Source organism: Pseudopipra pipra, chromosome 7, assembly GCF_036250125.1.
Source record: "Pseudopipra pipra isolate bDixPip1 chromosome 7, bDixPip1.hap1, whole genome shotgun sequence".
Classification (NCBI taxonomy): Eukaryota; Metazoa; Chordata; class Aves; order Passeriformes; family Pipridae; genus Pseudopipra; species Pseudopipra pipra.
In genome coordinates, this window is record NC_087555.1 from 36,175,601 (window position 1) to 36,203,220 (window position 27,620).

Sequence of the window (27,620 nt, forward strand, 5' to 3'; positions counted from 1 at the left end):
CCCACATTATCTTTTGGTGCCTGTGTTTCCCAGCATGGGCGTGCAGGGCATTTTTTTATTCCAGAAACCACCGAGCGCAAACGGATTGGCTCGTTCCAGCTGAACCAGGACTTTCTGCATGAGCTGACATTTTGGAAAGTAGTTTCCTTCTTGGAGCTGAGATGGGATTTTTCTGGCTTTAGCAAAGTGGGAAATTGTCCACAGCCCTTAACTTCCACTCCTAGCATATTTTCACTAAGTAATTTGCAAGCAAAACAGTCCAGAAAATGCTTGGTCAGAGCAACATGTTTTTATAGCCACTTTATTTGAAAGAGCAGAATATTTCTGTTAATGTAGTTGGAATGACAGTTCCCTAATTTTTCACTACACCATTTGCTGCTTTTGCACACATTTATACCTTTGGATTTAGAGATAAAATTGAGCAGCACTGCACCATGAGTGGTTTGAATCCACAGCCAGGAGGCACGAACAACCTTACCCTCTCCAGAGTATGAAGGACCCAATAGACCTACTGGAAAGATAAGAAAGGACACTACTGATGGGGACTGAAGCTCCAGTCGCCTCCTTCCTTCACCGTGCTACTTCTTTCCTGATGACACTTAGCTTGGAGCTGGGAAGGGCAAAGCTGGCAGACTGGAAGATTGCCTAATGTGCTGTGACTGACATGTAATCGAATATTCAACCACTGGTCCTCATGTCGGCGGTAAAGTGAATATGACACCCTTCAGCTTAGTTGTGATCACGCCTCGTTCTTCTGCAAACAGTTTCATAAAGGTGCAGCCTGGCTTCCTTATGAGGCGGATGTGTGAGATGGGAGAGCAGTCACGGAGGTCACCTGCTGCCGGGAACGTTCCGAGGACCTGCGAGGGACTGACCTTTAAATGCCAAGCACATCCCCGCCGCGCGCCCCCGCGCCTCGCGCCGAGGTGGGACCCGACGGACACTCTGCTTTCACAGCCACCATCGCGCTCAATGACCTGGACGAGCCACCTGTTCGACTTCAGAGGAGTCTTTATCTCTCCGAGCCTTTTCCAGATCTGCAAGTGCTGAGAAAAAAAAAAAGACACGCACATGGGGGAAAAAAAAAAAAGAAAAAAAAAAGAAAAAAAGAACATTTGGGGGCGAGAAACCCCAAGGGAAGGAACTCAGATGTTCGGGTCAGGCCTTAGAAAAGGTATCAATTCTTCTTTCCACTTAGCACAGCCTGCTGCCTGCCCAGGCTCTTTGTCTCTGCCCTCTTCCCAGTACAGAAAGCATTTCCCTTTTAAATGACATCTGAGCGCTGACATGCTGGAGGCACCCATCCTGCATCATCTCTGGCAGATGGTGCAGCTGGCCACGATTTTCGGGATTGCTTAAATAAAACCGCAGTGCCATATCAAGAAATGTAGAGAAAACGCTCAACAGTGCTTAAGATGTTTAAACATCACAAACTGTCTGAGACTTCAGATCGCTGTACTGCGCATTTTTGGTGATGTAACTGTTCTTATCGACGGTAATAGTGAAATCTCCATCATGATTCACTTATTTTTCTTCCTGGGAGGCAGAGACAAGTCCTATGATATTCCTGTTCTGACCCAATATTAGATTCTTTCACCTTGATATGGTAGGGAGAAGTTTGGACAGTTGTAAGAATACTAGTCAAATGCTTGAGGTTTTTGGAGGAGGGAGCTCCACTGCTGCCAGCATCAGATCTGGGATGTCCCAATGCCATCAGATGAGAAGCTGACCCACTCCCAGAGCCCACAAAGTCAGTAGCATCTCTGCACGGCTTTCACAGACATCCAAGCAATTTTAGTGCAAGCAGCAATGTTCAAGCCAACATAAATGCTGGTTTTCCTTTTCCCCTATGGTTTCGCTTGCTTTGAGCTAATTAGCCTGATGGCCATTTCCCTACCCCCTGGAGATACCACGTTTAGTGGTATATGTATTTTGAGAAAACAGCTTTTTAAGTGAAAATTGTCATTGTCATATCCAGGAGTCATTTAGCCTGTTCAAGCTCTAAAATGTCTTTGGTTTTTCTACTAGTAGTTAAAGTTAGATGTGATACTGGAAAATAACATCAGGAAACTTTAAGTCATAACTGCTGAAATCTGGGGTTGTGAGAGTGAAAAAAGGGAATTTAATTCTAGCTTAGTGGGGCTTCTTTGAAAATTTAAGCCATGGTACATCCCAAAGTACATGAGACAACCTCGCAGCATTTATGAAGTTACCACAACAGAGCCATTACCTGTAGGGGTCAAAGGAGGTCCCTCACATCTGTACTACAGTAAAGCTACTGAATCCAGTGATATCTGGGAATCTGCCTAAAATTTACTGCCTTACTCAGCAAGGGAGGCACTTGGGACGATGCTAACACTCCTGAAACAAATGAAGGTGCCTGGATTTCATTCTCCAAACCTTCCTCAGTGTTATCTTGCCTCAGGAAAGAGTGCCTGTCATACCAAAGCAGAGCAGCTTGCAGAGATATTCAGAAGGCTCAATATGAAGCCAATCCCTGAGAAGCTGAGATGAATTCCTGTGTAGTTGCAGGCAGGTATTTACTTATTTTCTGGTCATATTGACTGGCAAATCTCTTGGCCTTTCAGAGCACCATCACCCAGGGCATCACACTGGCATCCTCCTCGCATTGCCTTTCCCCGTAGTCCCAAAACTAGTTGGGAAAGCAGCAGGAAAAGGGCACAGAGCCCACTCCAGAGCTCCTCACACATCTCTCCATGAAGGGGATGCTGTGAGCACGGGCAGCTGGCCGCCTTCCACAGGGACCCCGCACGCGGCTCCACCGCGCCCGGGCTCCTCCGGCCGCAGATGTCGGCTGTTATTGCTCAGGTCTCCCATATCACTGGGCCACCTGTACAACATATTTAACATACAGCAGTTATTCTGTTGCTGTTTGCACTGAAATAATCTTGGCAGGAAATGGTAGTTAAACCCGAGCATAATTTTTTATGCCGTGTGTAATGCAAAATCACCTCTTTGGACAAGTAATATACTCTCTTTGCCTTCTTTGTGGAATAAAGTATTTCTTGTCCTATCAGAAATTTGCCAGAATTGGTATTTAATATCTGAATCTCTCCGTTCCAGGCCCAGATTGCAATTCCTGGGAAAAAAGGGCACTTTTACAAACTCTGGATTTTAGATGTGGGATACTGTTGGCCCCTTCTCAAACACTGAGATGGTAAAAGGCAGCCCCATCACAGAGTTAGGTTTGAATGGAGGCCTCAGATACAAACACAGATCCAGGATTTGGATGTGCTTTTTGGATTTAATCCCATTCCCAGCCATATCCATTTGATGTAGCAGAGCAGGCTATCATGCTGGTTGAAAAAACACTTGGATCATCTATTGCTTTTTTTTTTAAGTGAATTTCAAATTTTCTTCTCCCAAACTTAGAGAGAGGTGACAAGACTCTGAACATTACAAGAACATAATTTTCTGCTGCTGTTGTTCAAGGGATACAGTAGTTTTTTGCCCTCTGTTTGCTTTAAAAATTAAGTTGCTAATGATAATGTTCCTCTCATAGATGATCTTGTACTTTTTAATGATACCCATAGTTTTCCTCCACATAAATGACTAAATCCTCACAGAAATCTCTGTCTTGATTAGCACTCCTGCTAGTAAAATTTCACATACTAAATCAGTACCAGCTGTAGCAAGAAAGAATGAAAAAGGCAAGTGTAAATGTTCCATATGCCCTACCAAATTGGCATCTGTGTCAGTAACCCTGTGTTTTTTTAAACAATTGTATACATACATTCTCAGAAGTGTTTTGCTCACAGGATTCTGCAAGCAAAATTTCCTCTGTTGGTGCATCACTGAAATGTCACATCTAAAAAAACCCCAGCAAGGAGTTTTGCTGCCTCTCCTTCCTACGCCCAACCCCCGGAGCGCAATTGAGACGAGTTACCTCGAGTTTGCTGCACCTTTATTTTGACGTCTGCTCCCCGTAACCTGACACTGGGGCACTTCTGCAGAGCTGCTCCACATTTAGCGCTCGGTTATTAGCAGCACCACCGAAAGCCAAAGCTACTACGGCACTGTGATTATTTCCAAGCTGAACTCAGAAACAAGGACTCGGGTTCCAGCTCGGCGGCTGGGGAATGCTGCGCTGGGAAGCGCTCCGAGGAGCCAACGGCTCCTCTTTCCTGTGACTCATGAGGGATGATGATGCAGGAGGGAGCTCGTCCCGGGGACAGCCCAGAGCTCTGACCCAGAACGGTCAGTGACTCAGCTTCACCATGCAAAATCATGATTTGGGTACAGGGCAGGGGATAGTTACAGCCTCTTGGACCAGCCTTGTGGTCATAAACTGGCCGAGCACCACCTGCTCCATCGTTTTGCTGCGTAGCAGCAGAAAGCCTGGAATACGATGCAATAAATATGAGCTCAAAACAACTTAAAAGTAACCAGCTACGTCCTCAGCGAAAACACTTTTGAGTCACTTTATGCCTATCCTGCAACTGGAATTCAATCAGTATGGCAGAATGGACTTTCAAAGTTAAACAAACATCAACTAGTGCCCCAAATGGGTAGCAAATGCCGCAGCCTCCTGCGGAAAGACGATACGGAGCCAGACTGTCCGCTGGTGTAAGTCAACCTAACTTCACTGGACTTCAGTGGAGCTGTGCTGATCAACACCAGCTGACTGTCTGATCTACTACAAACCCCAAAGCCAGCCACCGTCCTTCCCTGACATGGGATGATACAAAGTAAACAGGAAGAATTAAGAAGCCATTAAGGGCATTAATCAGATGTTCCTGGGAATAATAAAATATTTCTGCCACTTCCAAAAGTCAGAAAGACCCTCTCCCTTCACATTCTTGGCCATGGTGAAGTGGTGACACTTGTTCTGCTTTTTTCCAGTGTGATGTGGAGTGTATATTTGCACATCATGTCATGCCTGTCCATGGTAATCAGAAGCCATTATTTCCAAAAGCTCAAAATTCCCTCCTGGACTCTGGTATGCCAAGTTTTAGTTCACAGTGATTTCTTTTCTTTTTTTCTTTTTTTTTTTTTTCATGGTTGATTTACAATTGCTGCAAACAGAAGTCCATAATGGAAATGCTGACAAAACCATAACTACAGTGTCACATTAATGCTACTATTGCTGCCTCTCTGTCAGACTTTCCTTTAACCCTATGAGCCAAGACTTGTATCGAGTATCAACAAAAGCCCAGAATACACAGGGCATAGTAGACAGAGTGGAGGACCGGAGACAAAACTCCTGGAATAAAATCCTCGCCTCAGTGAAATCAAAGGGATTTTATCCCTGGTGTCTAGTCTCGCTTCTGCCAGACACTTGCTGTGTAATTTGGACAAATTTATCCTCTGCAAAATGGACAGGAAAATATGTTCTGCACTTACCTTACAAGTGCTGCAGCATGATTAGCAAATCATGCTATTAAAGGAAGCTGGGGAAGGCTGAGGATAAATATAAACACTACCTACAAGTTACTTACCAAAAAAAAAAAATAGGCAAATATTATTCTAGGAATCCTCTATGCATGGGAGATGGTAAGATCTTTACAGCTCTGCCCGCATGTATTTACACAGAGACATCAGTATAATATCTCCTTGCAACACCCTCATTATTTGGGTCTTGTCTCATGTTTGTGATTTTCAATTTTATTCCTGGCTGAGGTCTCATTCTTGACATTTTTATGTAGGTTTTGTATGCAATAATATACATACATTAGATGGTGTCAAAACCATCAATCCAAGTTACTATTTTTAGCAGAGTGCAGAGGATGGGACAGAGACATAAGTGACAATTAAAGAGAATATATTCAGAGCTGTCATCAGCAAATATTTTTTTCTCTTGCCAGGAATCCTAAGTGTGTAGAAGGGCCTCCTAGGCAAAGTTTTTAAGGCAAAACAGTCGGGTCATTCAAAAAAACCCAAACAAGTAAATGACATCATCAGGAGGCTGGGCTGCTCCAAGGTTCCCGAGAGCTGAGTTTGGGAGAAAACTCTTATTTTCTCCCTCAAATTGCTGATCTGCCTCTTTGCTTCTGTACTACCCATGCACAGTGCCTGCAGATGTATATAATTTACAGAGCTTTCCTCATCAAGGGGATTAGGCAGCCCTCTTTCAATATGTATAAGAAGTACAAACACACACTTACCCACTACGTTTTACGCCTGCCTGCAACAAACAGCTGAACAGATTGTGATGAAATTCAGACATTGACAATCTGACAAAAAACTTCTTTTTTCCCTTAAAATCTGGCTTCCAGAAGTTTTGCAAATCTAAATATTTTATTTGAATACCGCGAGGGCCCCGATCTTATGGAAAGCCTACGAAGCAAACATGGAGATATATGTAGTTAAGGAGGAAAAAAAAAAAGCACCAGCACAGACACATACACAAAACGCATCTATTTGGTGCAACTTGCCAATTTTCACAATGACTTGGGTGTGTTTTCTCTCCCTGGCTCCCGAGACTGTAACTAGACTCCTCTAATAAGCACTTTTTGCCCACCAGTGTGTCAACGGTGCTTTAACAGTAGTTTCAGTGTCAAATTGCCCTTTCCTCAGCAGGGATTGTTAAGCCTTTCTGTATTATACTTCCAAGACTCTCACGAGCTGGAGTTGGGAGATATAATATTTTCTTTGAAGTTTGCATTTCACAACACACTGGGATGCAAACAAGCTCCAGTTTCTCAGTAGTCAAACAATTCTGGCACACAGGGACTAGGACTAAATATTGTACCAAATTTTCTAATTACGTCTTTGTGATATTTACCACACGATGTTAGGTGAAAGCAGATTCTAATCAATATAAACCCCCTTGTCTAAACAGGACATCTGGGCTTTGAAATATTCTGTTTGTTGTCTCGAAATTACCCTGTAGCAAGCCACTGTAACACTATAATATCTTAGTCATGGAAAACTTTGGAGTATTTCTGATAAACTTATCATAAACAGATGAGTGCTTTCTCTCTTACAGTATTAAGGTGATGTAAAAAGTGAAGATAAAAGTCAGCTGTATGCATAAAATCACAGAGACTTATGCCAACAAAATGCTGTGTTTACAAGTTTAAAAGCTCCAAAGTCTGAAAAGGCAAAAAATTAGGATTCTTAAAGTAACACTAACTCAGCCACATGGCACATCCTGGCAAGCACATTTAGCAAAATAAACATTAGCATATTCATATACACATTTCTAGAGCGACGTATTTTTAATGTGGCCAAACTAATTCAACAATGGGAATCTCAACTTTTCTCATTTTGTGGCCAGATTCTCAGCTGGCAGAGACATATTATTTCAACAAACCGACATCATCGACAGCAGCGAAGCAGCAGAGCCGCTTCCTTCTGAGCAGGCAAGTGCCAGAGTCTGATGCGCTTACGGTGACAAGTCTCTCTTTCTGACTTTTATTATCAATATTCATACAACAAGATAGACAGATGTGACTAAGAATCAGCTCCTCAGCTAGAATCCTGAGCCTTCCAGTACAAAAGCATTCATGAGAGTCACTCTTTCGCCTGTATTCTGTCACGTAAGAGAATCAGAAGGAATCCAGCCTCCCTGCTAGGAGGATTTCACAGCACAAGACATGGACAGTTGTAAGTCTTTGGACCTGAATTTTGGATGATGCTGATTTTTACTGATTCTCTCAGCTTTATCTGACAGTTTCTTGATTTGTTCTTCCGACAACGACAAACTGCACTGGAGGGAACATCTCCCCACTCACCACAGGCATGTCAGCGCAGGATCCGCTCCCACATGCAAACCTTCCCACAGAGAAAGTTTTCTGTGCTGAGGACATTCTCTGTGGATAACAAGGCAGATCCAGGCTCCAAAAGCAGCTGCCTGTGCAAAGCTGGCTTATCCCATCACCCCCGAATTGCCCTCGGTGCAGAGGATCTCCGGATGGCACCGGGCCAACGACACCAGCCTTCTGCCATCCCAACCTCCCATCACAGGCACCCTTCCATCGTGCCACGGCTAGCCAGCCTGGGATAAGGGGATCTAAAAATGACACAAAGCCCCCTTTGCCCCACCTTAATATGACCTACACTAAATCCAGCTTGGCTGGGGCTGAGGATCAAGGCCCTTAGACACTCTTAACTTAATGCTCCAGGTAGGAATATAACTCCCCCCCACCAGCCCCTGTTTATTTTTATTTTTCTAGTGCTCAAGCTCCTGGTCAGGGCTACAGCCCCGCTGAGCGACACACTCTATAAATACGGAAAAATCTCAAAAATTCTCAGTTTAAGAAAAGGTTGCATGAAGAGAAGACAGTGAGAGGCAATTGCATGCAAATCATTTGTATATACTATGTGCAAATAGTTTGTTGTTTGATTATTATTTTTTTTTCTGCAATGGATCTTGAACCTCCCCCAGCTGGACTTGGAGACATCCAGAGCAAGTTGGTTAATTGTTAACAGGCTTCATAGAGACACGCAGGGAATTAATCCTCAGATCACCTCTTTTCCACTTTGCAAGTCACCAAAAAAAACCCCAAGCAGACAAGTTTAGCTCTCTGTACCATTTCAAACAGTAAATGTTGCCGTTTCAGAGTTAGATATGGAAGGGAAAAAAAAAATAAAAAGAAAACTGGAAAGCACTTCACACCTTTGAGCTCTCTAGCCTGTTAACAAACCGGAGAGATATTGGCAAAGAGGTTCAAAAGTTAGTAGGGGCGACAGACAGAAGAACAGACAGTGCAATTGCTTCATTTCCATAAGTGCTCATGCCAAAAAAAATCAGATTTGATTAATAATTAAAAAACAAACAAACAAAAAAACCCATTATCTTGAGAATCAGGAATAAGTCTGGCCGGGAAGTTCAGAAAGGCCTAGACATATAAAAACAAAGTGTTATAGGGCAAATCCCGAGTTTGAGGCTTTGTTACAGCCCTTCCACATGAGTTGGGTGGTTCCTATCCGACAGGGGTGATGTTTTGGTGCAGTGGGGGGGACACCCACCTTCCCCCTGGGACCCTCAGCCAGGAGCACCCAGGCCACAGGGTGGGAATGGCCATCTGAGAGCCCCGGGCCAATTACCCAGTAACACCCCCAAGCTCTGAAGATCTAAAGATCCCCTGAATAATCCTATTCAGGGAGAAGAATTATAACCATGAAGGGCAAAAACGGGGGGGAAATGGGATCCTTCCTCAGGCCCCTGGCAGACATGGAGAGGACAATGGGGAAATAAGAGCTAACACAAAAGTTTCCTCGAGTACGTCCTCAGCCACTGTGGTTTCAGATGAGAATTTCCAGAGGCAGGAACTAAAAGAATATTATGATTTTCTTTGGGGGATTAATTACTTTGCCGCTTGTTACCTTTTGTTAGAGGCATGACACCCCGTAACCTTGTTGCACAAGGCACCAGATGTCCATTTAAATATCGGTTTTGAGTGAAAAATTTTTGTTTTCCCATTTGGGTCCAGAAGTTATTTTCTTTCTCCTAAAAACCCCATGAATCTTAAGGTGAGCAGACACCAGAATGTGCTACAAATGATACAGACGGGTGCTGAGTTCTCTGGGCGAAAATAAATAAATAAAGGCAGTCCTTCCTCCTGCTCGCCTTTGCTGGGGACGCGTATCCCCTTACAAATAAAAAAAGTATTAAGAACATGTTATGAAAAATAACAAAGAATAGCAGAGAAATCAAAAAGTGAGTGGCACTTCAGATGGAGTTTAGCAAATTAAGTCATTGACCTGAAGAGGAGATTAATACCAAACAAGGTGCCCCTTCTTCTGAAGTAATGAATATTCTTCAAACAGCAAGGGAGCACTGACTGCTGTTTGATGCTGATGACATTGAAAATTTAGGAGAACAGAAATTCCATCATTTTTCATTTGTATGCAAATGCGCCTGTTCCAGAAATTAACCCCTGAACCCCATGTCAGTTTTCATCTGGAGGAATTCTCTTCGCCAGCATCACGCAGCGCAGCCTTGCCGCTATCCTGGGGTCACTGGGGCTTCCCCACACACAACAACACAAAAACCTAAAACAAAACAACCAAAAAAAAAAAAAAACCACCAAAAAAACCCCCCAAAAAAACAAAAAAAGGGAAGAAAGTAGGGTGGGGGAAATTGGCCAAATCATGCCAGGCTTTGTTTCCCCCCATTAATGGGGTATAAAGGAGCAATAGAAGCCAAAGCCTGTTGTAAAATGCACATCTCTAATGCCTGGCTCTGGGTCCTGGCATCATTGTCATGCAAAAGGCAGCTTTACCTCTTTAGGCAGAGCAGCACCCACTAATCACTTCCACTGGTGTTAAGGTGAACGGCGGGCCAATATACAACCCATATTACTCTTCCTTTCAGCTCGGGCTTCCACTGTTAAAAAGTTCTTTTGTCACTTAGCACCTTAGACAAATGCGACTATCTGCATCTGAAGGGGAAAGAGATGATGGAGGTTTTTTAATTGATGTGGATTTAATTATGCTAATTCAGACAGCTGTAAAGCCTTTTCAGTAGAGCTGCATAATGGGACCAGCAAATACAGGTGTCCTTCACTGCAGGCGCTTAATGTTTAACCTCAGTCGTTTTGTAAGGAAGGGAAAATGCAAAGTAATGGTTAACCAGCAGAAAGCTCTATTTCTTGAGGACCTAAAGAGGACACTTCACTTTGATTCTTCCTACAATCCCATTCAGGGGCTGCAGAAATCCACACACGCTGAGCAGCGCACAAATACTTTCCATTGCAGTGATGAGGATGAGGCTGAGGCAGAAACAAGAGGGTTTGTGTCTGCCACAGACTTCAGCATCCTGCACAAGGTGTCCTTTGCTTAATTTAGGCTCTCTCCAAACAAATGCTTAATTTAAGACAGCTTCTTCTTGTCATATTTTTAATCCTTTGTATCTGATCACCTACAGCACCAGCAACGATTAAAACCAGTAAGCAAAATATTTTCATTGGGTGTTTTCTTGATGTCTTGCTCAGACTCCTCTGAGGCTGCTATGCCTCTACCCTTCCCAAAGTCCCCCATCCCACATCCTACATCCTTTCTCTAGGCTGGGGCTGACACCTCCAGTGACCATCTGGAGATTCATTTCCCAGGGCGTGAGTTTGGCCAGTTCGGGTCCCCAGAGTGGTCACACATCATGTAACATCAGTGCTGCTCAAAGGGAAGAGAGTAAACACTTGGCCAAAGGTGAGGAAGTGACCACTGAGCTTTTTTAAAATAGAATGAATCATAGCCCAGACGTGCTTGTGGGTATTGGAACGAGATGATCTTTAAGGTCCCTTCCAACCCAAACCACTTTATGATTCTGTGATTCTTTGGTTGCCAGAGGCAGTCTCAGTGACCAGGTACCTTGTGTCACCTCAAAGCTCTCCTGCTCAGTAGCACTGTCTTATTTGTATGACCATTACTTTTTTTAATAGAAATTATTTATTAAACAGTAGTGGACTAGGATCAAAATCTTTGGCATACAAGTTTTGTTAGACTTCACTGAAGCAATTTCGGGTGTTACTGGCTGAACTACACATCACCCATCGCTGATGCAGCAAGCACAGTCTGTTCAGAAAGGTGGACTTTGGTCCAGTGCTTTCCTCCCAGAACTTTTTTTAGGAAGTGCTCTCAAACTGGTGAAAATGCTGGAAATATGCACTACATCATCAGATGGAGTTGATTTGTGGAAGGCAGGAGAGCAAAGATTAAATCCAGGTGTACAAAACTATCTGCTGCTACATCTTCTTTAGGTATCCTGAGGCAGCAAGAACAGAGATAATGGCAAAAGTGTTTTTCCATAACAGGACATAGTGTGTTGTCCCACTCCAGGGTGGGAGCTGCTCTGCATACCTGTGGCTGTCTCCATCAGGGTGGCACCTGGATGCTGCACTATCTCCATTCATTCCTATGGTGCAGTACAAATGGGCTTTTATCCCATTCTACACTGAGCTTGTATGATTTGCCCAAGGTCATTGAGAGCAGACGGAAATTCAGATTTTGACTTTTTTTCCGTTGTTTCATCCCCAGTCAGCCTCCAGTTGCACCCCCCCTCTTTCCCCACCTTTTCCCTCCCTGTCTGCATTTCACCTTCTTAGCTCCAGGCACCAACTATGGCAATCCTCTGTATTTTGGCAACAGTTCCTATTCTGGGAAATGCTAACGACAGGCACCAAGGGGTTAGCAAAGTCCTGTACTTCAACCAAATTACCCAGCTTCCAAGTCTGCAAATTCTGCTGCCTAGATACAGATAATTCTCCCCAAACACTAAGTCCCCTTGTCCCCTCAGCTCCTTCTCAGGAACAGCCAACTGCAAAGCTCTAGATAGCTATTATATTCACATGCATATATTATAAGCATTAGCTTGACAAGCTTGCCCATGACAGTGTCAGTCAGACTTCACTTCATCCTCCTCCTGTGGTCCAAAGCTGGATCCAACACCCAGGAGCCCACGCTGGGCTCACTGAAGGGCCAAACACCAGCTAATCTGGAAGATATCCCTTCCAACAACCACACCTGACTTCCTGGCTCACTTCTCCCAAAGTCTCCTCAGTTGTTTGGGCAGCTGGGACACCAACAACGAGTTTGGGGTTGGGTCAAGTTTTCCTCTTGGCTGCTTTGAGCTCTTTGATGCCATTTTCCTTGACTCACCCTTAATTACAGTGAATGGTCTCTATTACATTTTCAAATAACCTGATATCCATACGAAAGGCTTTGGGGTAGGTTTTATTTCAAGTGTTATCCATCCTTACGACTGCCTGATGCAGAAATGTAAGAATTGGTCCTAGAGCCAACCAAATCCTGGTGCTTAGCCCAGCAGTATATCAAATTTCTTCTGCATACCCGGGATGAAAATGCACAGGCTCTTTAGCAGGGACAGCCAACATACAACATACCAATGTAAGCACTCTGCTCTGTATTTTAACAGATTTTAGGAATTTGTGGGAATTCGCTTTAACGCTGGAGAGTAAAAGATCTGAAGAAATGCTCTTGCAAAAAAAAAAATACAAATGGGTGCTTTGATAACTATAAAGTTGCTTTCTTGGACCACGAGCCCACATTAGGAACCAAATAAAATATTTAAAGGCAAAAATCTTGCAAAGTTTCCTCCTATGAAAGGGAAAATATGGTCTATGCTGTACCAGACCTTCCTTTTGCAAAATCTGTTTAGGAGTTGCCATGAGACAAGAAGGATTCAACAAAGAGCTTGACAATTTCTGTTAAAGTTGCATTTATATATATTTCTAGGAACTGTTGGTTTGATTTTTCTTTAAAACCAAGTGTCAGGTTGCATTTCAGACCACATATAAATATAATTTTACTCTCACATAATGCTTTTGTATCTGGTGTAATTCCATTTACTGCAGTGGTGTTACCTTTCAGTTACCCTAATGGGAACAAGAGCAGAATTACACTGATAAAAAAAGCTGCTTGCAGAAAGAAATACAGAAAGAAAGAACACAGGAATAAATACTTCCTCTGGCTTATTTAATATATTTGCTTGTCCAAATTGTAGCAAAGATATTTATTTCAAGAAATAGTGTTTGATCAGCAAGAGTAAACACTGATATGTCTAAAATTCCAACAAGCAGTTTTTACAATTCATCAAACGACACCTAAGATTGTTTAGTTGGGCAACTAAAAGAAACAACAAAAGGTTTCAGGTCATATAATTATACCCTTCTGTTTCCCAACTTTCTTAGAAATCTCTGTCTAAAAATAAGTCCAGCATCCGGATGCCTTGAACAATTGGCTTATTTTAAAAGATATAAAAACTCTTATTACAGCCTTAGCCATTTTAAGGTCTTGGTGCTGACACAGAGTAATAGTGCTTAGCACTCCTATATACCGCTTTCCATCTCCAAAGCACTTTACAAACATTAGCTAATTAATCCTCACAACACCCCTGTGAGGTATGTAGGTAAGTATTGTCATCCAATTAGGTAAGTATTAAGCACTGTTATCCCACCAGATAAGTATTAAGGTCTCCCATTTTACTGGGGATCCTGAGGACAACAGGTTAAGTTACTTACCAAAGGTCACAGGGGGAGTCAGTAAAATAAAACTTGGGATGCTTTGGTTTCTTGGTGGCTATTCAGGCATCCGGGCAGCATCCGGTGCTGCTCCCTCCACAAAGGCTCCCATGGCCATCCACATGGAAATTAGGGTTTTCTATAAGCCCCCAAGACACAGAGCCATGGGTTCAGCATTGGGGAAATCAAGCACCTGAGAAGCTTCCCCTCTTTGGGGTGGGCAAAGATGACATTGCCTAACAAAGTTCTCAGGAAGTTTTTAAGAATAAAGGTCTTGGATTGGTGTGCTTTCCTGTTGGCACACATGGACGAGCATTCTAAAGTATCATTGGGCCTTGCCAGTCACAAGCTCCCTCTCCCCCTCCCAATTTACCTTTCTTTCCCACTGTCTTATAAAGATGGACTCATTAAAGTCTCACATCTGTGCCACAAAGATATAAACCTTTCAACTGTGCTTTGCATCTTCTGAACGTAAAAAAGTCCATTTTGAAGCCTCAGCTCAGAGGCTTCCAGGTTTGTAGGTAGGCTTGAATCCCCAAATACACTTGATGTGACAAATCCCTTTTCAGAGGACCTAGAGAACAGGACTAGCCCAGCACATTTTGGGTTTAATCTAGTCTTAACAGATGTCAAGCTGGTGAAATAACATCATCTGTCCCCCAGAGACAATGCCAGTGTTCACATCTGCTTCTAATTCCACTTCACTGCTAGAGAAAAAGTGAAAGCTCCTACTGTAGCTCCACTTAAAGCTGTGTTTGCAAGTTAAAAGAGTCCTGACCAAAGGCCCAAAGGTTGGACTCGATGATCTCAGAGGTCTTTTCCAACCTAAATGATTCTGTGATTGACTTGGAATCCAGTGAGTTTTGTGAAGTTATTGAACTTCAGACCTGTCTAAGACAACCTCCAAAAAAAAACCAAAACCCACCCCAAGCAAGCCTGCAGAAGCTGAAATCCCAGGCAGGGCATATTGCAGGGTCTGCCCAAAGACCTAACATTTGCTGAGACATGAAGGACAGCCCTGACTGTCCTCTGCTCAGCAATTTGGCACGTGACTAGTGGCAATGTCATCCAGCTCTTCCTCTGAACACAGGGGACCAGCACAGCGATGCTCCAGCTCGAGCTGGAGTTGAGGCAAGTCCCAAGTGTTAAAAAAAAAAAAATAAAAGACTTTGACTAGATTTCAAGTGAGCTGATTTATGTTTTCAAGTGGAAGGCAGTTTTAGCCGAAGCAAACTACAACAGTTTTTAGATCATTCAAAATTCATGGCAGTTTGATCCCACAGGACGTCAAACAAACACAAATGATTTGCCAGGAATCCCTACAAATTGAAATAACCAAACCCCATGCAGTTCCAGCAAAAGTCTTGGACAACTTTTAAGGAAGGAAAAAAATAAGGACTAAAATAGAGAACTTTTATTTTATTCATTTGCACAAAAAAAATTCCAATGCAATACACATCCTGACCAAATGCACACAAAGGAGCAGCCCAAACATCTAAGATCTTGAAACTCAAAAACCCTCCAACCCACAAACCAACAGCAAATAGACAAATGGAAATAAGAGTCACGAAAACAGAAGGTGGATTTAGATTCTGTTGCATTCTTTGGAGTGGTTTTATTATAACATCAAATTAAAATTAAAAAAAAAACAATTGAGAAGGCTAACACAAAATGCAGGTAACAGGCATATTAGTTACAGTCACGAGAAAGAAAATAGACAACCAAAACTGTGACAAGAATGTGCTTAGTTATTATATTCTTTCAAGCTTGGTCTGCCAGGATTTTTTCCTTTTTTTTTTTTTTTTGTCTATGCACTGGTCATCAGTGTCTGCCAAAAGACTTTTTTGTGGATTTCTGCAATCCCATTTCTCCCAAACTGGAGGAAATGATGTTTCTCCACAACCACAAGACCCAGCTGTAGGTTTTACACCATGATTTGTAGCCGTAAACTAACACAGTGACAGGCCACGCCCCTGCCTAAATAACCCAGCCCAAGCCAGTACCGAATTTTCAGTGTGGGTTATGCAAAAGGAAAGGATTAAAAAATGAAAAGAGCATTCACTTCATGTTGCTCCTTTAAAACATTATCACATAGCTCCCTTTTTTTTTTCCCCTAACCTGACCTTTTTTTTCCCAACGGTTTATCTATAACTTAATATAACTAATTCTTTTGAAATAATGTTCACAGTTAGCATAATTGGTGTTATATAGTTCTAATGTACATTACAGAATATTCTGTCACTAGACACTAAATTGAAATTTTAAAGAAAATGATAGAAATAGCTGTAAGGGAAAAAGTACCCTTTTAAATCTAATTTGCTATGCACCGCAGTAGGGTAATGGATGCAATGAAAGTTCCTTTATTGAGTTCCCATGTCCAAAAGGTATTTAGGTAGCAAAGGATGTTAAGCAGACCCCCTGTGCTCCTCCTTTAAGTAAAGATAGCAGGAAATAAGGTATATAGGTTTGTGTCCTCCTGATTTTTATTTCCTCAGGAGTACAACTTATGCAAAGGGCACCTTAGGCTACTTGGAGGATCACAAAGGGTGCCCTCGACCCCCTCACTGTCTGCATGAATAGAAGCATCTAAAGGATGGCTGAAGCCATACAGCGAGTTAAATCCTTCAGGTGGGTCTTTTCAAATTCCAATAGTGAGGAGTTACTGGAGAATTGGTAAGGATTTCACTAGGCCCCAGCAGGTTTGAGATCAAAAGCCCTGGTTAAATAAAAGCCTGTTGGGAAATCTTAAAACCTCTTTGTAATGTAACTTAAAAAAGTTAATACAAAGAGTCCTTAGACTGAAGCCTGTAACAGCATGAACAAAGAGTATATCAAAACTGATTCCATTAAGGGAAGGCAGACAAATAAATTCATTTAATTTAAAGCGAAATCAGATATATTACTCTGCTAAAAACTAAAAAGCATACCAGGAAAAAAACCCAAACAAACAGATTTTACAATACAGATGCACATAGAGCTGTGCATAATAGAGATAGATATATATATAAAATTTATTTATAAATATCTCTCAGAACAGAGAACAGAACATTATATACACACGTATATGTTTAAGCATCAATTTATCCAATATGTGCATGTGTGTGTGTGTATAATTTTAATATATACATATTTTTATCATTTATGAGGCCTCATGCTGGGCTCTCAAATCTGCAGTTAGATATATCTATATATGCATCCAGAAAAACGCAGCTGAAAGAGCCCTTACATTCAAACTGACACAAGACATTTTTCAACCCAATTAATTAAAAAAGATGGGTGCTCATCAGTCAGCTGGCACAGGATTTTTCTCCATCATCTTGCCAAAGTGTCACAGTGTTACTTGCGCAGCATGTTGGAAACAGAAAATCTGGGACTAGGATTTCGGTATCATTTATTAGCTGACCTCTTTCTGAGCAGCTCTTACACTTTTAACTCGTTGGGGGTCCTGCACCGGAGGCAGGGGGGTAGGAAAGACATGGAATTACATATATTGGGAAAGTCCTTTAAGATCTTCCCTCTCGGCGACAACGTTGGAGATGTCGTGTTGGGAATCAGTGGCACGTACACCAGGGATTGTGCACCATGTGCACAAAGCAAGCTGTCTCCTGAGCATCCTACAAACATGGGATGGCTGTGTCGCTGTGGGACCATGACTGGGGGTGCCTCACTTCACACCAGAGCCATGTCACTTGGGTGCAGGATGCTCTGGACTCTTGGGAGGAAGGAGAAAGACGCCCTGCTGCCCCATGGCAATTCACTAAGAATTTTCTTCCCTCCACCCTCCAAGAAAGGAAAGGAGGGTCTGAATTTTGCAGCTTTGTGAGGCTTTTCGTTATTATTGTGATGGGGGAGATGTGGATATCTCCTTAGCTAGAAAGCATATTTCACTGTTTAAGAAATAACACTCCTCTCACAGACTCCTGCACAGGCTGTGCAGCTGGAAGAGGGAGATGTGTTGTACAAACCAGGTGAACACCTGCAAAGATCAGTGTCAATGTTCTACAGGATTTTTTAAAAAAGCTTTTCTCCTTATAATTAAAATCTGACATTTTAGTTCAGCAATGTTAATCCTGAGATCATTTATGTTGCGTATAGCGAGAGAAGGATTCCACCCTCATTCTCTTAAACCCCAATTCATGCTACCAGCCCATGAAACACTGCCCCTACAGCAGGAACAAATCACTCTGTCCCTCTAGTCTTTAAGAACATTTTTCTGGAGATAAGAAATCAGCAACATATCTCACATATGGTGCCTTTCATCCCAGCAAGCAGCACTGGTTTCACAACCTACACTAATGGCAATAATTTTATTTCATTATATTTAACCCCCTAAAATGCACATCAAATCAAAACCCTTTAACTAAACGTCTGGTTATCATTTTAGCAGCGCCATTCCTGGTGATTTTGGGTGGATTCCACCAAATTAGTGCAGGGACCACTATTTATCAATAGACCATCACTCTGTGCACCAAATCACTGTGGTGTTTGCCAAAGAATTGCCATTTGCAAATGAAACCACAGGAAAATGGCAAAATGAAGAATTCCAGATGAATATGGGACCATCAGGGAAAGCCAGGTGGAAGGTATTGGTATTTGAGGACCTCAGTTTCAGTGTTGTGACTCACATCCTTGCCCTAGCAACAAGTATCTAATAATCACAGGAGATGAATGTCACTTCTGACTCCTTGTTTGAGAGAAAATCTCTCCGAAAACACTGTATCTAATAATATCAAATTTTGTGGTGGCTTCTGCCTGCCTGGCAATTTTTAGACCAGTAGAGGATGAGGTTTTCTGGTTCAAACAGGAATTAATTGAGGGAAGTCATATGGCTTGTGTTATACACGTGACACCAGATGATCCAAATAGTCCTTTCTTGGCCTTATAATCTACAAATAACCTTGTAGAGGTACTGCTCTCCTGTGGATTAGTGGCAAACCAATGCTCCTCTTGCTTGGATGAGTTTTCTGATCTAAATACCATCCAGACCTGCGTGGCCTACAGGATTTGACTGGATCACGGTCTCAGACGGAGCCATGGCCAATTAATGCCAGACATGAGATAAACTGGGGTAGGACACGCTCTGCTTCAGGTGCTGTGTGATTCTGGAGCATCATGAGTAGCTATGTAACGAGCCAGGTCTGAAGTAAAATAATTTTGCTATCAAGACATATATATATAATATTTTACACTTGCTATCTCTACTTTACCTTGCACTGTAAGGCCCAGACTGTCAGACACCACGGAGCTCTTTGGCTCTGAATCAATCAGCTTCATCTGCAAGAGCAGAGTATAATTGTGGCCATTCTGTAATCCATAAAAATAATAAGATTCCCGAATGATACGTGTAACAGGACAACCTGTTCCTATATGGAAAACAGAGCATATGGGGTCTTGTCTATCTTGCTTGGATTACAAGGCAGAGGAAATACCTGGCTGAGCAGTGCTCAGGAATTATCAGGTGGATGATATTACAGGAGCAAGCCGGGTCTTTATTTATTTGCTTTATATGGATGCCTCCGAGTTCAGGTTGTTGGAGTTACATAATGCTAAGCTTCTTCCCGACCGCCCCACAGCCCTGATTGCTCCCAGTCCTTTGGTGGGATCCATCAGAGCAGTTCTGCTGGGAAATTCACACCACAGAAAACCAGGCTGCATTCCCCCAAACCAGAGGTGAGCTCAAACTCAGTCACCACTCCAAAGTCATCTAGAAATGTCTCTTAAATGCAGCTATCCCTACTCCTGTCCATATCTACCAGCAGGCCTCATTTTACCGCCAAGGATAATTTTTGATGTAGAAGGAAATGTGTCATTTATTAAGTCAACAACCACTTCCTTGATCATCTACAAAAATTTCTTCTGAGGTTTCCCTTTCAAGTACTGATCTTATTCAGATCTGCAGGCTGAGTCTGTAGCAAAAGGTGAAAAAACTTCCAGTCATTACATTGATTAATCAGCTGCTGAAATTTGGCTTTCCAGCGTGACACCTCCACTCTCTGAATGTGTGGCCCTACTGCAATGCAATCAATTTGTCTGTGCAGGCTCCAAAACCCCAGAGCCACACGATGCAAAAAGGCAATCTTCTGCCCTCTTTGACCACAATAAGCAACATTACTGGAATCACCACTCCCATACAAGTGCAGCATGACCCCATATTTGTAGGCAGCAGAGTATGACTTCATTAAAAACCATCCCCTGTCTTAGGGACTGGAAGCAAGGCAAGCCAGCATCAGAGCAGCACATGTCTGAAACTGATAGTAAAATGGGTGATGCCTTAAACCCCACCTCTACACTGTTATTTACATACATATCTTTCATCTGACATAGGCTTCCCCTCCAGCACCTTGAATATATCAGTCCTAAGGAAGAGACTTTAAGTTCAAAGAGTGCCATCTCCAAACCAAAGTAGGGGGTTATCAAGTGAGGTGCGCCAAGCAGTAAGACAAAACATATGCATTTTTAATAGATAGCCTCTCCTCTCCCTGAGGAAGCCAAGAAAAGAGACTCTGTGAAGCTTCAGCTGAAAACAAGTTCAGTGGATTTATACTCAGGCTGCTATTCACAGAAAAACAAAATTCCCAACTCTCATATATATATCTTTGCTAGATGTTTCCCAAACGTTCTTCAAAACATGACAGCCCCACCCTTGGTGGTCCTATTGACCAGGTGTACTCACCTCCATGAAGCATTCAAAAAGAAGAGAGTGAAAAATAATCGGGAAAATAAGGTAAAAAATAAAAAGGCCATAAAAGAGAAACAAAAATCTCAACAGGTCTGTATGGAATTTCAGCAGCACTTTTATTTATTAATGCATATGAAGCTACCACTGTATTCCATCTCTCAAAGACAGATCTGTAAGGAATAGGCCACATGCTGATTGACAGCAGCCATAATTCCATACAATGAGACTGTATTAAATTGTTTGATGTGATATGATACTCATCACTTGTAACTGATCAAACACACTGCTGCATCAAACAGTATTACAATACAATCAGGCTGGATATGGTTCCTGCCAAGGCTGTTCATCACATTGCACACTTCTGCATTAAACATATCTATTAATAGCATTGACAAACTACTCCTATTCAGATTTTTTTTTTTCCCAAAGAATTGCATGATGTGAAATGTGCAAAGAAATCCATGATAGTGCTTTGCAGTTCGGGGCAGCATTGCCATGGCTGAATGCTCCAACATGAAAGGCTTTGCTGATTTGGGGATTTTTAATAAGGTGATACCAAAACTTGCAAACCTGTGCCCCAAAACAACCTGGCACTACAGATTCCTTTTACTTTTTCTGTTTTGGTTTGGTTTTGGTTTTGCTGTTGGATTTTTTTCTCTTTCCTTCCAAGTTGGAAGATTGACTATTTTTTGACCAATATTTTACTTTTGCTGTGCTTGCCCCACAGGAGAGCTGCTCGAGCCTGTTATCTTGCAGGAAGGAGCTGTGTTTGCTAACACTGACCCTTTTAGAGTAGGGAGACACAAATAAAAGCAGCAAATTCCTTGTCACCACTGCTCCTGCTGCAGACAGCAAGGGTGATATGCCACAGACCATGGGGGACAAGACTCGCTGCAACATGACAACTGCAGGGGCTCTCTCAGATGTAGATTCTTAAATGAGCCTGGGTCTCTAGAGGGCAGAGGTCAGCTGTCCTCAAATCTGTGTGAATGCTAGATTAAGTTTATTAATCTCCCCGCTTTCACTTAAAAACCAAATTATAGGATGGTTAAATGTTAATGCCCAGGAGCTTGTGAGATGATCAATGCCCTCAGCTACCACTGCAAGGGGGAACGCAAGGTGTTCAGACCCCAAAAGAGTATTAGAAGTTAGTGTGATGATGAGGGAACATGTTCTCCTTGTGAATTAATATGCATTTCATGCCTGGTGTGTGTTTTTTTTGCAGTTCTGGCAGCAGCACGGGTACTCTTCAGACATGGGTGCAGGATGTGCAGTTGCTGGCCCCAAAACAGGTACCGATGGCTGCCCACCTTGATGTCCCAGATATATAACCTCAACCACAACTCTTCATATAGGATTTATACCTGTGCTTGGGTGAGATTTGAAACACCCACCTCCCTGCACCGACCCCAAGTGCCCAGGAGCCGCATGAAACCAAGCATGCAATGAACATGGTCTTTAGCAACCTTCGAAACAGCCTCTATCAGTGTATCTCATAAAACTACCCCAGCGTGGAAAAACGAAGTGATGAACGAGCACGAGGGTTCCATATAATTCCTCCCGGACAGGTATGCACATCATAATTGGACAATCTGCTTCCCCCCCCCCCCCGACTGTGATCTCAGCTTGGGAGACCCAGGATCACATAGCCATGGAAAATAGGAAGTAATATGCAGGAATGCATGTCTGGCTGTCTGAAGCTGGCACCAGGTTTTTTTCAGTCTGGGATTGTATACATTTTACATTTATGATTTTTTTTTTTCCGAAATTGCAGTGACAGAAGGTGCCTTTTGTCCTGTTTTTCACTCCTGTAATGTCAGTGTGAGCAGATTAAACTCGTTGCACGGTAGCGAATTATCCCTGTTGATGGAGCCAGCTCCACAAAGATTACTTAAGAAAGGTGTGTAAGGCACTTCCTTTTTCTAATTAAAAATACTAAAGTCTTTCAAGATAATAAACTGTCTCAGAGGGTTACCCTAAATACTGGAAAACATACAGGAAAGGGCTGGAAAGGCTCCCCCTTTACCCTCTTGGGCAGTTTTAGCAGTAACAGCCCGGTGCAGTGTGTATTGCTAAAGAAATGGTAACTTTCTATCTGGGTGTAGCTAAGTAATTCAACATACTGCAAGTTAAATGCAACAGTAGAAAGGAAGAAGTCCAAAAAGCAAAAGTCCCAGACACTTCAGTGTAGTGCACAGTATGCTAAATTATGGTATTACAGAAATTGCTGAGATTTTGGCCACAAAGCATTTCATACTGCACCAGCATTCTGCCAGGGCTGGGTTCCAGCAAGCCCAGGCAGTTTTTGCCTTTCACCTGAGCTTTTTTTCCCCCTTCCTGTTTGTTAACACAACCCAAAATCTGTATCAGAGAACTACAGCCCTTGTCCTGAATGTACCTCTCCATTTATTAAATCAGCACAACCGAAAAGTCACCACGCACCAGGCAAAGGTAACTGCAAATCTGCTCTTACCCTCCCCATACCACCTGAGTGCCGCTATTATTCCTCATCCTTGGGGAAAGGACCCCATATGTGAGTTTCAGAAACCACCTCAGTAACTCCAAGCATCATTATCAATAGTAGGATGAACTGCAGCTGGGATGCACTGAGAAGGCACGGTAATACTCGCCCTAATCTCTGCATTCATCTCACTGGCCCTCGCTAGGAAGTTTAAGTACATTTACTGGGGATTCTTCAGCCCTTGAAAGGTAGGAAGACATCTATGAGGCTTGACGTACTAGCTAATTAACTTGGGTTTGGAAAAAAAAAAATCTTCTTATCTACTTAACTTGGAGACACTCTCTTTGTTTTTAAGCCTGCAGACTACCTTCTCTTTAAAATGCACGTTACGTACCACTCCGGAGTATGGAATGTATTATTTTTAACGAGGACCTATTTTAACTTGGACCTAAAACTACTAAGATTTGACAGAGGGTGGTTGTTTTTTTTTTTTTAAGCTATTTGCAGAATCAGCTGAATGATAGTCTATAGCCTGTGTTTTGCAAGACAGGCTACAAAATCCTCATGCTTTCCTTCTGTCCTTAAAAATCCATGAATGTATGAAGCACTTGAAAACGAAGCCCCAAATGCACCCCTCCTTCTCCCTCCCCCCCAACCCCTCCCCCCCTTCAAATCTATAAGGAGTTTAAATAAATCTTTCAGGTTTTGTTTCTCAGTCTCTGGAAGTGGGGAATATTGAGGCTGGGAGAAAGTGATTGAATTCGTGCCTGCAGTGGTTGGGGCACATGAGTGTTTCCTGCAGCTCCTCTGACAGGAACACAGACAGGAGCAACTCCTGTAACATCCCTGCTCGGAATTAAACCACGCTAAAATTTCCTGAGAACTGCACAGAGCAATTTTAAATCCTCACCATATTCCTCACAGATAGAACAGTGGCATGATTGACCAAGCTTTTTTTTTTTCCTTCTTCTTCTTTTTTAAAGTACACATATGATGATGCATCATAGTTATAAACAGATGGTATTTGGCCTCCTTCCTATTCTCAACATTTGGAATTCCTAAACTATGTGAATTAAACAATAATATTTTATAAACATACAAGGGATTTTGCTCACTGCTTTGTTAACATAGAAATTATACAATGCTGACATTTATTTAAATTTTAAAAAGTAAACAAGAGTGTGTATTGAATTAAAGCAAACTAAAATCAACAGAGAGAAATATGTTCTGCCGCACATTACCTACAACGGCACGGGCCTTTTTCGGGGAGACATAATGGGATGAAGCACAAATTGTAGCTTAGACAGTCTGATCCTTTGTGCTCGAAAGGCTCATTTAACACCTCGCTGTAAACAACGGATATTTATACCATAATTGGCCAGTTGACCATCAGTTGTTCATTTGCTCCGTAACATGCTATTATGGAGTTAAAAGAAGTTCCTTTCTGTTGGCTTTTCTAGGAGTGTAAGTGTGTTTGCAATTTTAGTACCAACTGGATTCAGTCTAACACTTGTACTTAGTATGAGAAACATTTTCATAATACCAAAATTTGGGGGAATAAGAGTACTCCTGCCAGGAAGGGAAGAAGAAAGTATTGGTTCTTAAAAGAAGAATTCTGTTTGCTTGGTTTCCTCTTTCCTTTCCATTTTAACCCGTTTTTAGGCTCCTCTCGAGCTGCGCAAAATTGAGAAGCACTTAGGTTTTAATCACTATTCCCAGGTCTGCAAAGAGGTTCTGTGATGAATAAATAATGAATCCGAGATTTTAATCAGTGTTATGATTTTTGAAAAGGCTAATTATCATTGTTTACAGACATGCCTTTCCGACGTATTTCCTTGTTTTGCCTTCAAAGCTCCAAGGGTTAAGCCCCTCGCACGCATCCCTCCCATCCCTCCCCAGCGCCGCGCTCCTTGCCCGGGATTTCTTGCGGGCTTTGGGGGTATTTTTTTGTTGTTGTTGTTCGTTTGGTGTCTTTTGGGTTTGAGTTTTTATTGGAGAAACCGTAGGAGAGACGGAGCCGGGCACCCGGAGGCGCGCAGGGCTGGGGGAAAGCTGCGCACCCGAGCAGCCGCTCCGCACCCGCGGAAAACCACTGCGGGGGTGGGGGAGGCTCTTTCTCTTTGCCGTCCGTGTACAGAAATGCTACAAAAGCATCTTATTTGCAAAACAGTACTTTTATTATCGGTGATATCGATGACAAAAAGTGGCGGGCAGCGTGTCCGTCCCCTCCTTCCCGGGGATGCTGCGCTCCGCTCCTCCCGCAGCGCTGTGCTGGGATGCGCCAGGATGCGCCGGGATGCGCGGAGCGCTCCGCGGGGCCGCCCCGTAGCGATCGCCCCCGGCTCACGCCCATCGCATTATTATCGCTGTATTTTTGCTATTTATACTTTTTATCATTACAGCTGCCACTGGCCCCGTTTAACCTGCTCTTGCCCACACCTCCATCCTCTCGGCCGTTCATCGGGATGGCAGAATCTTTTTCCCCGGGTGGGATATTCGCTGCCAGGGTCCCGATTCCCCCCCAATCCCGTCTCCGGCGTGTCCCCTCCCGGCCTCCCCCGCAGCCGCCGCCGCTCCCGGGTCCCGCCGCCTCCTCCCGCTCCGCTCCGGCTGCTGCTTCCACGGAGAGCGGGGGGGATAACTCCCGGCCCCTACAGCACTTGATTATCAGTTTTCAGCAACAGCTGTGTATCTCCGCTAAGAATCTAAAGAAATATCAGAAGATCAGGCAGCGATGCTATTTATTACCCTATAATTAAAGTTCTATCAGTGTTTCTATTATAAAGCCTGATTTGCAAGGGTTGGTAACTCAGAGGCAAAATTTTCCTGCAAGATGAAGCCTCGCTGAGAAGTATTTCAGTTAAATAAGGTTAGCCTGTTAGAAGGTAAAATCCTCAAGGACTTTCATTAAGGTGCTCGTTTATATCCACAAATAAATTGCCAAGTCCCCCAAATCAAAAGATACATAAGAGGAAAACATGTTAATTTTTTAAAATTTTTTTTCCCAAAAAAAATCAAGGATTCATGGAAAGGTTTTAATATAATTCTCTAGGAAATTATTCCCATGAAAACAATTTGTTTGAAAGAAAAAGCCCTCTGGTCTTTTCCACACAAACTAGTCTTGGGCTAGTACATGAGAACCCAACTTAAAAGTGACTATGAGCAGAAAGGAGGTTGGTTAATTATTTTCAACTGTCCTTTCTGGAATAAAAACCAGAGTAAACAGCTTGAACAGGGAAAGGTGAATTTAATTTTCAAGGCCCTTTAACTTTTAATAATCTGAGGAACAAGATGGGAGGTACATTCTACCCTCCCAGTTATCCTGATATAAATTCATTCAAGATTTATATTGGTGTAATAGAGAAGCAGAATTTGCTCCGTGATTTCTAATGAACTGCTGGCTCGGTCTTCAAAAACGCAATTAGAAAAATCTAACCTCCTAATTCAGAACAGCTTTCAGCTGAGGCAGAGGTCTCGTTGCTGCAAACAGGGATGGAAGCCGGTCTGTGCCACGGCTCCTCGCCGTGCCTGCAGCACCAGAGTGGGGTAGGAGTGCTGGAAACGGTTTGCCACAGAATTCCCTAGTTGTTTTAAGATTTTCTCTTCCATTATCCAGGAAAAGGCAATTCTCATGTGGAATAAACCTGTGTTTCCTGTGATCTCAAATGCTAAGACAAAAGGATTGTAGGATTAGGTGTCTGGCCTGTCACTGATGCAGGAGGAGCTGTCTGGTCGGGGCACTGCCTGGCAAGGCTGGCACGAGTCAGGAAAACCCGGCTTTGACTCTGCACTGAAACTTGTATCAAAGCACTCAGCGTTGCTGTGTCAACACAGGTAAAACATCAATAAAAATGAAAGTAAGTCAAGGTCTAATTCTGCCGCTTTACTCATAGGATTAGGTCTCTGCATTCACTGCTTACTCATGTGTGTAGGAACAATGGGACCGAGATCCCAATTTGTCTCTCTGACCTTTTGAAGTGAAGGGTTTAAATGAAGCAGTGCAGGGTGACAGTTTCCTTTGCTCTGCTGAAACTGCCAGGCAAAACTCTGCAGGCTATTTAAGTTTGCAGCAGGTTGCTGGAGGACAGTAGGGGAAGAATCACCTGTGACTACCTGGAAGCTCCACATCTCCCTCTTGAATGAGGACCTCAACACAGGCCAGCATGGCCCCCAGCACAAGGCCAACCTGCAGGTTCTAGGAGAAGTGGTAAGGACATGGAATCATTGAATCACAGAATAGTTTGGGCTGGAAAGGACCTTAAAGCTCATCTTGTTTCCCCCCTGCCATGGGACACCTTCCACTAGACCAGATTGCTCAAAGCCCCATCCAACCTGGCCTTGAACACGTCCAGGGATGGGGAATTTCCATCCCTGCTCAAGAGCAGCTGTGCATTTTTGCTAAGAATGTAAAGAAATACCAGAATATAAGGCAGCATTGCTATTTATTACCCCACAATTAGAATCCTCACAGTGTTTCTATTATAAAACATTACTTGCAAAGGTTTGTAACTTGGAGGGGAATTTTTCCACCAAGATG

The 27,620-nt window shown here is 42.9% G+C and overlaps 1 protein-coding gene across 12 annotated transcripts in view; it reads right to left on the reverse strand.

Moving 5' to 3' along the window:
• Window positions 1-293: 293 nt before the first annotated feature.
• The window catches only part of GTDC1 (glycosyltransferase like domain containing 1), a 209,085-nt gene continuing 181,758 nt past the window's right edge, over window positions 294-27,620 (reverse strand). For all 12 annotated transcript variants that reach the window (XM_064661649.1, XM_064661643.1, XM_064661639.1 and 9 more), the window contains one exon: window positions 294-1,046. In XM_064661649.1, the coding sequence (XP_064517719.1) occupies window positions 693-1,046 (354 nt within the window). In that variant the 3' untranslated portion in view covers window positions 294-692. The remainder of the gene's footprint in view (window positions 1,047-27,620) is intronic.